The sequence below is a fragment of the Antrostomus carolinensis genome, unplaced genomic scaffold (genome assembly GCF_000700745.2).
Source record: "Antrostomus carolinensis isolate BGI_N321 unplaced genomic scaffold, ASM70074v2 scaffold10683, whole genome shotgun sequence".
Taxonomy (NCBI): Eukaryota; Metazoa; Chordata; class Aves; order Caprimulgiformes; family Caprimulgidae; genus Antrostomus; species Antrostomus carolinensis.
The window spans coordinates 13,880-24,564 of NW_010303130.1; the positions used below are offsets into that span (position 1 = coordinate 13,880).

The 10,685-nt window shown below is 39.9% G+C and overlaps 1 protein-coding gene across 4 annotated transcripts; it reads left to right on the forward strand.

Moving 5' to 3' along the window:
* Window positions 1-457: 457 nt before the first annotated feature.
* On the forward strand, window positions 458-10,367 carry SERPINE2 (serpin family E member 2). Of its 4 annotated transcripts, XM_010163993.1 has the most exons (10): window positions 463-730; window positions 1,427-1,447; window positions 1,922-2,041; window positions 3,208-3,435; window positions 4,467-4,664; window positions 6,694-6,892; window positions 7,030-7,130; window positions 8,162-8,248; window positions 8,781-8,864; window positions 9,686-10,367. In XM_010163993.1, exons 1-10 carry the CDS (start codon window positions 475-477, stop codon window positions 9,721-9,723), a joined length of 1,332 nt encoding a protein of 443 aa, XP_010162295.1. In that variant the 5' UTR covers window positions 463-474; the 3' UTR covers window positions 9,724-10,367. The 4 variants fall into 4 exon arrangements, with proteins under 4 accessions (XP_010162298.1, XP_010162295.1, XP_010162296.1 ...); XM_010163994.1 differs by lacking the exon at window positions 1,427-1,447; XM_010163996.2 differs by lacking the exons at window positions 1,427-1,447; window positions 1,922-2,041 and having other exon boundaries at window positions 458-730; window positions 9,686-10,362.
* The last annotated feature ends 318 nt before the right edge of the window (window positions 10,368-10,685 follow it).

The window sequence follows — 10,685 nt, forward strand, 5'->3', positions numbered from 1 at the left end:
TGTTGGCATACAAATATGTGCTTCTGCTCACTGCAGGAAATGATCTATAAAATGTACTGTGCATCACATCATAGTGAGCAAGGACCATACTACAAGGCTTTTTAGCACTAATTTATTGTAAAGGGCAGTTTAAATAGAATGCTAAGGCTCCATTTAGCTGAAACACAAAACTGAACTTGTGTGTGGTGGGAGGTAGTCTTCCAACTTGGTGGCTTTTGTCCTGTTACATGGTCACTGTTATCTAGCTATTTTATGGTTATCTCTGTTTCTAGAACCCCTACACCTAAAGTACTGGTAGCAGTAAAATGCAGGTGTGAGCCTCACTGCCAGAGCTCTGTGAAAGGTGTGTGGAGCATGTGCAAGACTTGCCTGCTCTTTAAGTAAATAAGAATTTAAGTTGAAAATAAAAATGCTGTGCTTGGGAGAGCTGACTTTTCCCTCTTGTTCCCTTACAGGTACCTCCAACCAGAAATCATGAACTGGCACTTTCCACTTCTCTTTGTTCTTTGGACTTTAACATCTGTATGTTCCCAGTTCAGTTTTTATCCTCTGGAGGAACTGAGCTCAGATGTTGGGATCCAGGTCTTCAACCAGATAGTGAAAGCTAAGCCTCAGGACAATGTTGTTGTTTCTCCTCATGGGATTGCATCAGTCCTGGGGGTGTTGCAGCTGGGTGCTGATGGCAAGACAAAGAAGCAGCTGACAACTGTGATGAGATACAGTGTAAATGGTCAGTGATTCCTAAGGTGGTTTTGGGTGTTTTGTCAGAATCTTCATGCTGTTTTGAGATGGCTTTCAAAGTGTGGTAGATTGCATCATACACCAATTAACTCTGTTTACCAGTGGACATGCTTGAAATTAATTGGCAATTTGAGTATGGATATGTACATATACTTGAACTGGCTTATAAGCAGCTTTGTTAATGACTCTGAGATCCTGGCTAGAAATGCCTTCATCCTTGCAAAATTTGATTTCCCAGAACAATGTGGATGGTGATCCAGTGCCAGCACTATGCAGGAAGGCTGCAGTACCACATTTCGGGCTGTACTGAACAGCCCTTAATGTGCCACTCCTTAGATAGCAGGGCAAGAGAATATTTCTCATTGTCACATTAAAAGCAATGAGAACTCTAGCCATACAATTGATAACTTTCACTTTGATGCTCTTCAGCTTTGTTCACTTGTTTCTGCTGTCAAGATCCCTGAATCTGTAGTTCTTATAGTGCCCTCTTCTTGAAACAGAGTTTCCGCTTGTCTGTGTGCCTGACACTGCATGCATCTGTGTTTATATTCCTCTGCCAATGTCTGCCCCTCGAGAGGGTGTAGGCTGAAGGTTCTTGCTGCTTTACTTTGCATGCTAAGTATTTTTCTGAGTGTTTGCCAGCAAGACTTAACATCTTAGTGCCAGCATTCTGCCTTCCTTCCAGGAATAGGAAACCCTCCAAGAGGTAAGTGCACTTTTAAATCTTGAGCAGTACTGTTGTATAACGTGTTGCCCTGTCTTCATTTGCTTTGCTGTTTTAAGGTGCTACGTTTAAAGTACAACAAAATGTTTTGTCAGATTAAGATCTAAATGTTGTAGATTGAAATCTCTTAATGGGATAATCAACTTCAGGAACATCTGAATACTCAAACTATAAGTACTTGCGAAAATTCTGAGGCATTATATCAACTGGCTTTATTTGGCCTGCACATTTCTAATCCTAGCTGTAACACACAGAGGTTCTCAAACTCCATAAAAGGTAGCCAGTACCTTGTTACAGAGACTTGTTATGGGATGCTACCTATCTCTTTGCAGTTCTTCTCTGCTCTTGTTCATGATTGCCTTACAGTCATTTGGCAACCACAGCAACTGCTTCTTTGGAAAGGTAACAGTTGGAAAGTATTTAATTTATCTTTAGCTGTCTTTTAATGCAATTTAGCAGCTGGAAGCAAAGAGGAGAGCCAGCACCATGAGACCAGCCAGCTCTCCCCGGACCACCAGCAAGTGCTCCGTGGACCACCAGTGGTCCACAGAATACAGTTTGAGAACCTCTGTTATGGTATGTTCTCCAAAAGAATTTCTCCATAATACTGGAGAGTGAACACGTAGAAATTCATTCAAACAGTGTTGCTAAAGCATTCATGATACATGAAACAGCAAAGCCATCTGAGGTTTTTTCTTAAATGCAGCTAAGAGAATAACTCTGAACTAATTTATTCCCTTCATATCTCTCTCAAGATTGTCTACATAAGGAAGCAGTTTGGAAATATTGCTGCCTAAATTGCATTGGGAAACAGAGGGAAGCCATTAACTGCTGTAAAAACAGCCACCCAAGGATCCTGTTCAGTATAATGGTTGACCATGAAGTTGCTTGCCTGACAATAGCTTCCCTGTGTAGACAAGCACTCATTTGTGAGCTGTAACAGTGTGGAGAACTGGGTATGATGAACATAGCAGTTCTGTGCTGCCATATACCTTCTGTCATGTACAGTGAAGGAGCTAGCAAGCACTTGATACAAGCTGCTTTCAAGTCCTAAGGATCTTGACTGTAAGCACTGGAACCTACTGCTCTCCCTTTTTCCTTTATGAGAGGCAAGCTCATGTGTTAAGGGATTGACTCCTGCTTGTAGATGATTTGGGCCAAGACCTAGTCTATAAGGAAATCAAGACTTGACTTGAACCTTATAGAAATCTTGACAGCGTCCTTTATTCTCCAGTAAATGGAAAGGAAAAAATGGTGAGAAAACAACTTTTGCACTCTGAGGCTCAAGACTTGCATAATCCTGCAGACCTGTTGGCTCTGAGGGAGCAGGCTGAGTTCTCAACTTGCTTTGTCACTGTCACAGAACTGACAGGTGACCTGGGCTTATATGATAAGAAATATACTTTGGAACAGTCTCTGCTGTGGAAGAGTGTAGTTAGTAGCTCCCTGCTAAGACCTGAACACCAATATTATCCCCAGTGCTGTCTGTAGCTTTCTGAGCAGACAGCTAGAGGGGCAGCAGGCAGCAAAAGACCATGGTTTTTGCTGGGAAACAGTAGCATTCTTCAGATGAGCGATCAGAAATGAGTATTTCAAAAGGCCTCTCAGAATGCCTGCTTTGGTCTCCTATTCTAGTCCAGCACTTAAAATGTCTGACCTCTCATGTCATTAATAGTTGCTTATAAAATAACTGTTTGTTCATCATCTTATTCTAAATTAAACTTGCTGTTCTTTCCAACTAGGAGTTGGTAAAGCCTTAAAGAAGATAAACAGGCTCATAGTCTCAAAAAAGAATAAAGACATTGTTACAATTGCTAATGCAGTGTTTGCAAAGAGTGGCTTTAAAATGGAAGTGCCTTTTGTTACAAGGAACAAAGAAGTGTTTCAGTGCAGTGTCAAGAGCGTGGACTTTGAAGACCCAAATGGAGCATGTGATTCCATCAACCAGTGGGTGAAAAATGAAACAAGGGGTGAGTATTAGCATGGCAGAGTGTCTGAGACCTCTCAGATTCAGTTGGAAGTACTGGGGAAAGATGAGGAGGGAGGAAAAAGCTCTGCCTTGCAGTTGAAATCTGTCTTTAAAGCTGGCATGTTTTAGAGCTGATGGGCTAAGAACCTGCAGTCCCACTGCCCCAACAGATGTGCCTGTCTGGTGGCCTTGAGGGATGTGTGTACTGTGTGTGTCCACCTGTCTGTGGGATCAGGGGAACTTCTACTGTTCCTTGCCTTCATACAACTGGTGAGAAATCTGAGCAGAGTTCTCCTGAAGCTATGCCTTGTCAAACAAAAATGTTTGAAAGCAACTCTGTATTTGACTCAGTAAATCAGACTTGTGGAAAGCTGTCGAGCAGTTCAGCTTTTGCTCTTACTGCATTAAACTCTTGCAAGATGTAGCCAGATTCTTAGGAGTCAAGTCTAGTGGAGGTTTTTAATTAACCCTGCCTTGACAGAATTCCTCATGGTTCAAGCCTCTTGGCATCTAGTTGTCAGGTTTACATGTGCTAAATCCAGAGATCTTGTTTTGCAATGTACTCATAGTCTTGGTGAACTATATGTTTGGTATCTTGGAGTTAACACCAGGGCCTCCTGGATGCAAGGAGTGTGTTGCTAGTGATTTTTGTGTGTGGTATTTGTGAAATGAGGCTGTCAAATTCTTTCTCTACTACATCACTGGTTTTGCATAGCAGTGTTAGAAGCAGTATGTGAATGGGGAAGTGCTTCAGCTGAAACTGTTATCACTGTAACGTACTTATTTTGGGTCTTAGATATGCTCAAATGCTTGAAAGAGTAAGGCCCTGTTAGTTACAACATCAGTCTATATATTTGCCTTTTAACTATCCCAAAAGTTTACTTTTTGACAAAGAATACCACTGGCTTTATGAACCTCAAATGTATTGCCCCATGAGGAGTTGGCCTAAAGTAATATGTGTTTCAGGTTCTTTATAAACAGTTGGCCAAGTGTTATGGCAGCAAATACTCAGGCTTTCTTTATTTCTTCTAGGTATGATTGATCAGGTTGTAGCTCCAGATGATATTGATGGCAGTTTGACCAGACTGGTTTTAGTAAATGCTGTGTATTTCAAGGGCTTATGGAAGTCACGATTTCGACCTGAAAATACAAAGAAACGTCCATTTCATGGAGCTGATGGGAAGACCTACCAAGTTCCTATGCTGTCCCAGTTATCTATCTTTCGTTGTGGTAAGCTCAGTAACTCCCACTACTACCAACAATGGCTGTAAAATTTGCTCTTTTCCTTCAAACTGAAACAAGAGTTTGCTTTGTGTGGTGTTTAATGGTATTGCTTATTGTAGCTGATGTAGGAGCCTTTATGTTGCAAAAGTATAGCGTATTGCTGAGGTATGGATGCACTTGCTGTGTAAGGTATTTAACAGTTGCTTAAGGTAGAATAGTCTGACAAAGTACTTGCCTTATCCTGTTGCCTTTAAAAAGGGAAAAACTGATGTACCCAAATTGAGAACTTTTGCATGTTACTTAAGCTATGTAGTAGAAAGAAATCCTTATTTTTAAGGGTTGAGAATAAAGGAAAACTGCCAACAGAAACAGAACCCAAAGCCTTATCTGGTAATGAGCTGTGTATGAAAGAAAGATTGGAGTAGAATCAATCTATATCTTACTGTATAATAAAGAAATGGCACTTGTAAAGTCCCCAGTCCTGGGGGAGCCAGAGGAGCACAGGGTTAGTATGTTGGCTATATCGCTCTTAAAGACTGAAGCGGCTCTTCAAATTCAAATTGAGTCATAAGTGAAAAGAAGTTCAGCAGGTTCAGCCAGACTTCTATTAGAGACTCTCTGAGCTGACAGTGTACTTCACAGTTTCAGCATTGCAGCCCTATGGGGATTTTATGGGTCACAGTAAGATTGAAGCTCTGATAAAATAAAGTCTTGTGTTGCATCCTTCCAAGAAGAGAGCAGTGCTGCCTGGAACTTGTTTCCATGTGTGCTAAATACAGTCTGAGAAATAGGCCTGGGAATACAGCTTGCTATAAATAAAAAAAACAAGATCCACTGTTTTTTAAATGACTGGTTTTACTGTCAGCAGTACTCAACTAATACTGGTAGATTTGTGTTGAAAACATCTATAACTTTCTGTCCCAAATCCATGTATGCATTACAGCAGATGTAATGTCATACTTCGAGGTAACAGCTTAAAGTGTGAGTTGGGGAAGTTGTGGGAACCACTGTCATAATAAAAGGAAATAATCAAACTGCCATGCTTGACACAATTCAAAATAAGTGCAATGCTGCCAGTTTTCTAGCAAGATGAGCTCAGTTAAGGCAGGTTGTGTGGCCCTGGCAACAAGATCAGATTTCTAATGAAGATGTAGATTTTTCAGCTTGGGCTGACAAGTGCAGACTTACATGAAGAAAGCGGAAAGATAATAAGATTTTATTGCTATCCAAAAACTTTCCCAGAAACCCCATCTGTAGTTAAACTGACAAGTTTTCACTTGAAACTCCCATAAAAAGCATTTGCTTCCCAGTCACATGCCAGAAATCCCACAGTAACCAAAGAGAACTTGGAGGAAGGGAGGGTTGCTCAGACACTCTTCTCAGCACTTGCTGTAACTCGTGGAGGTATTGCTACCTCACTCCTTCTCATCTAACTGGCATCCTGTACTGCTTCGAAGTGGCTGCTGTCTACTACCTTGAAGGACTTGAGACTGCTTCCTAATGAGATCCTCATTAAGCAACAAAATTAAGTAAATACAACAGACTGTTTCAAACAGGAGCTCCTCAAGTAACTCTTGGAGGAAAAAGCTTGTCTACAAGCTCTTTTTCCAGTTTGGAAAGATAGTCTGCTTTTCCTGGCTTTTTGTTTCCTGGTGCTCTGTCAGTTCTGGTACAGCTGAGATCTGAAGTAGAGATCCAGCTGATTCACAGACTTGGTGATTTCTAACATAGCTGGCTTATCACTCTGGGCTGGTGAGGTTTGGGAAACGGTGCATATCAAATTCAAATGAGTATTTGCTTCATGGTATCATCTTGTTTGTGCTTTTTGTCCAGCTAGCATCTCTACAGACCCCATGCCACTTTTGAGGGGTTGCCTAGCAGGAAGGCAGGCAGTCTGTGACTCCAGAGTCAGTTTTAAGATGTGGGTAAAGCTTTCCTAATGGACTCTTACAACAGTATGTGTCTAAAGGTAAAACAGAGTTTTAAGGCTGTAATAATTACAGCTCACTAGCTTGCCTTATTCTTATTTTTTTAGGCACTACAAGTACTCCGAATGAGCTGTGGTATAATATCATTGAATTGCCGTACCATGGTGAAATGATAAGCATGTTGATTGCTCTGCCTACGGAAAACACAACGCCGCTCTCTGCTATCATCCCCCACATCAGCACAAAAACAATAGGAAGCTGGATGGCAACCATGGTAGCAAAAAGAGTGCAGGTTATTTTACCTAAGTAAGTACTAATATAATCCATTTTCCCTTCACAGAATGTTTAGGGAGTCATATGTATATCTCCTTCAATACAGAAGAAACATTAAGGCAGCTTTCCTGTATAATACTGATGCCTTCTTTTTTGTTTGTTCCAACCAGATTTACAGCAGTAGCAGAAACAGACTTGAAGGACCCTCTGAAAGCACTTGGTATTACTGATATGTTTGACCAGTCAAAGGCAAACTTTGCAAAAATAACAAGTAAGCTATTTTTTTAATCCATGATGGTCCTTATTCATAGTTTCTGGCACAGAGTAAAGCACTCTTTTACCAAAGCAGTTGTCTGTTTTGTCTTGGATATGTGTTACCGTGACACTGGAGCAAAGTTCTATTTTTGTAGCCAGCCAAGCACGGCTGCTTGCTGCTATTGAATGCTGTAGTGGCTTTTTCCCCCTTGTCTTGCATTACAGCAGTAAATCATCTTAGTCAGCTGCTTAAGATTTGATATTACAACCTGAGGGTCTCAAGCGTTGTCTAAAATCTATAGCAGGGCTTCTAACAATACCATACCTTAGACTGTAACAAGTACTGCAACTGCAGTATTTAACTTTTCCCTGAAGTATATGTTTAATGACTTAAATTTTCTTGAGCTGCAGGAAAGCTCAAGGACTAAATTCCTAGTTTAAGGAATGGACCAAACCAGAGCTGTAAATGTTAGTCTCTAAAAGTGAGACATAGACATTTTTGAAGTTATGGGTTCTAAAATGTCATCTTACTACTTCCATTAAACTCCTGATTAGCTTCTACAGAGAGATCTAACAAAAAAGCCTGCCTTGAACTGGCTTCATGTCAAAACAAATTCCTCTGTTTCATTGAAAGCAAGGTGTAAAGTGCTTTTTTTTTTCCCCTGATGCTGAGATAAATGGGAATGTAATTTAAATTCAGATAGCATATTTTTTCAGTCATTTTTTTACTTAAAACTAAAAAGGTAAGTGAACACTTCTAACATACACCATCAAATAAGAAAACCTAGTAAATGGAGAGGAGGAAGGAGAAAGAGAGGAGGGAGGAGAAAAATAGGTTATGACAGCAAATTTTTTTGTAATTACAAACTTAGTGAGTGTATTCAAAGATATTACCAGTAGTGTTCTTCACTGCAACTTCAGGATTTCAGGAGGATTGTAGTAGCTTTTATTATTCTTAGCCATGCTAGCAGAGTAACTAGCTACAAGGTACTTCAGGACTCTTGCAGTTTGTTTTACTGAATATGCTGTTCTCCTTGGGTTTTTCAGGAACAGAAGGTCTTCATGTATCTCATGTTTTGCAAAAGACAAAAATTGAAGTTAGTGAAGATGGAACCAAAGCTTCTGCAGCAACAAGTAAGTAACTGTACTGATAACTGTCAGACTTGGGAAAGCTATAATGGAAGGCGGTACCACTAAGCAAAGATAGCCCACTTTGAGACCACTGCAGGAATGTGCTCTGACTTCAGATCAGTTGATAGATTTTACGTAATTTCTTGGAAAATCCCAACTTGCCAATACTGATCAACCATTGGTATACTGTAAGAAATAAACAGGCTTACTTCTAGATAAATGTCCTCTAATAGCTAACACTTTGGCTACCAGGATAATGTTCCTGGCTATCCAGGTGGCAGAGAGAACTAAGCTACTACAACCTTTGTGGCAACCTAAGACTTCCAGCTTTCTGTGGGTCTTGTGTTTTGTCTTGTTAATATTCCTGAAAGAGTAACATGTGACCTGTGTGGTCTTAAATGTCCAAATTGGTAGGTTTTGGACATTTATCTCTTACCTGTGCAAGCTTCTAGTATATACTAGGAAACTTTGATAGAGTATATAATGTGTTGTGGTACTTGCCTTGTCTAACTTTAAACCTTATCTTTCTTGCAAGCTGCAATTTTAATAGCCAGGTCATCCCCTCCTTGGTTCATAGTGGACAGGCCATTTGTATTTTTCATCCGACACAATCCTACAGGTAAGCAGCATTTGTACATACTTTGTTGCTTACAAGTTGAATATCAGCTATGCAGTAGAGACAAAAGAAGTTTGGAGCTACTGAATAGCTATTTAAAAAAAATAAAATCCTGCAAGTATATTTTTATGCCTTTAGTATTAGATTTTCTTTGTAATACAACTCAAAACATGAAAAAATATAAGTATTGACTGCCAAGTTAACACCAACAAGAGTGGCAGGTTCCTGGGTACAAAAGAACAGTCTTTAATACTCATAGTTCCCCTGAGTGAAAAGGAAATAACTGTTACTGATAGTAAATTTGTGGATAGAACCTAGCTTTCTGATGGAAAGTAAAATAATGCTAGGGCAAAGGCTAGAATATGGGCTTTGGGGATCTAGGGTGTCACCACAGCCTGCTGGGAACAGAAGTGAGTGTTCAAACTCAGTGATCATGGCTTCTTTACAGTATGGGTTGACTCTCCTACAGCAGAGCTGCCCTAGTTACTTTGAATAACTCATCTGCTTCTTGCAGTGACATGTGGATGATAGATATGCTAGTTAGTAGGGAACAAGATGCAGCTGCCAGCAGCAGAGGAAGAGTAGGCTCCTGGCAGTAATCCCCATCCTGAGGCTCCACAGAGCATCAACAGAACTCTGTGTTTCTAGAAATATGAGCTGGCCACCTATCCAAACATACACTTCCCTGGGCTCAGACTTGAGGGAGGCTAGACAAGACTGTGACAGGGTGGCTCAGCTGTGCTCTGTGGACTTTGTGCTTTCATGGAAAAGTTTAGCTGTATTTTACAGACTATGGTAATCCTTGTTTTCATTTCATCCCTCAGGTACAATCTTGTTTATGGGACAAATAAACAAACCTTGAATGGAAAAGAAGTTCTTCAAAAAGTAAACACATGGGACACACCCCTGTTCTGTTAAGTATTTTGTACACTACTCTTTGACTTCACTCAAGAGCTAGTTTTAACCACTGACTAGATTTTGAAATGGGAGTCGATGTAGTTCTGGCTTTGTGGGGGAAAAATACAGATTGAAAACTACAGTATCTCTTCAAAATGTCTAAAAGATTCTCTAAACTACTGAATGGTTACCTATGCTAACAAACTTTTGAGCTTTTTCTGTATCTACTAAGAATTTTATGTATGGCTTTTGTGAGAGGATTTTAACAAAGAATGACAAACACTTCTGTTAATGTTGGTTTCTTCTTGTGTGTGGAAAAGTTCTAGTTTTGTAGATACCACCTATCAAGATTACTTTTGGTTCTTTCTTGAGTATCTTGGTACCTGGATATTCTTGGTAGAAATAGATTAAAAGTTCTAGCGATTTTTATTTTATATAGTGCATGTATCACTGAGAGTTTTAAAACTAATGTGGTGTTAGATATACATCGCATTGTCCTGTCTTATTGTAATGTAAACTTGTCATTGCTAGTATACACTTTCTATTGGATTTAAATTTTATATTTGTTTTTGTACAAAGGAAAAAATAAAACTGCATTATGAACAGTCAGTGGTGTGGATCATGGATGTGCTGATGGGTATTTGGGTCCAGAGCCCTGTGAAGTACTTGTTTGAGACTCCCTTCTACAGAAAGTGAAAGAAGGGTGGTTCTGTGAGGTTATGTGGTGTGGTTTTTATTTTGTTTAGTTGTTCTTTGTGGGGTAGGTTTTTTTGTGCATTTTGGGTTTTTTTTACTGCCTGCTGCTGATTACCTTTTCTGCTGAAGTCATTCTGTTGTGGATGAATTATCCATAGCTTCAGTATCTGAAGAGCAAACTCTCTATATTTGCTATGCCCAAGTTATTGCTAAAACTGCCATGTGCAGACA

What these genes read in the sequence shown, in the direction of transcription:
- SERPINE2 (XM_010163993.1), top strand. Translation starts at nt 475, where the DNA reads ATGAACTGGCACTTTCCACTTCTCTTTGTTCTTTGGACTTTAACATCT. An exon ending in AAACTTTGCAAAAATAACAA is followed by an intron (nt 7,131 to 8,161) that starts GTAAGCTATTTT and finishes TGGGTTTTTCAG; the next exon opens with GAACAGAAGGTCTTCATGTA. An exon ending in CAAAGCTTCTGCAGCAACAA is followed by an intron (nt 8,249 to 8,780) that starts GTAAGTAACTGT and finishes CTTTCTTGCAAG; the next exon opens with CTGCAATTTTAATAGCCAGG.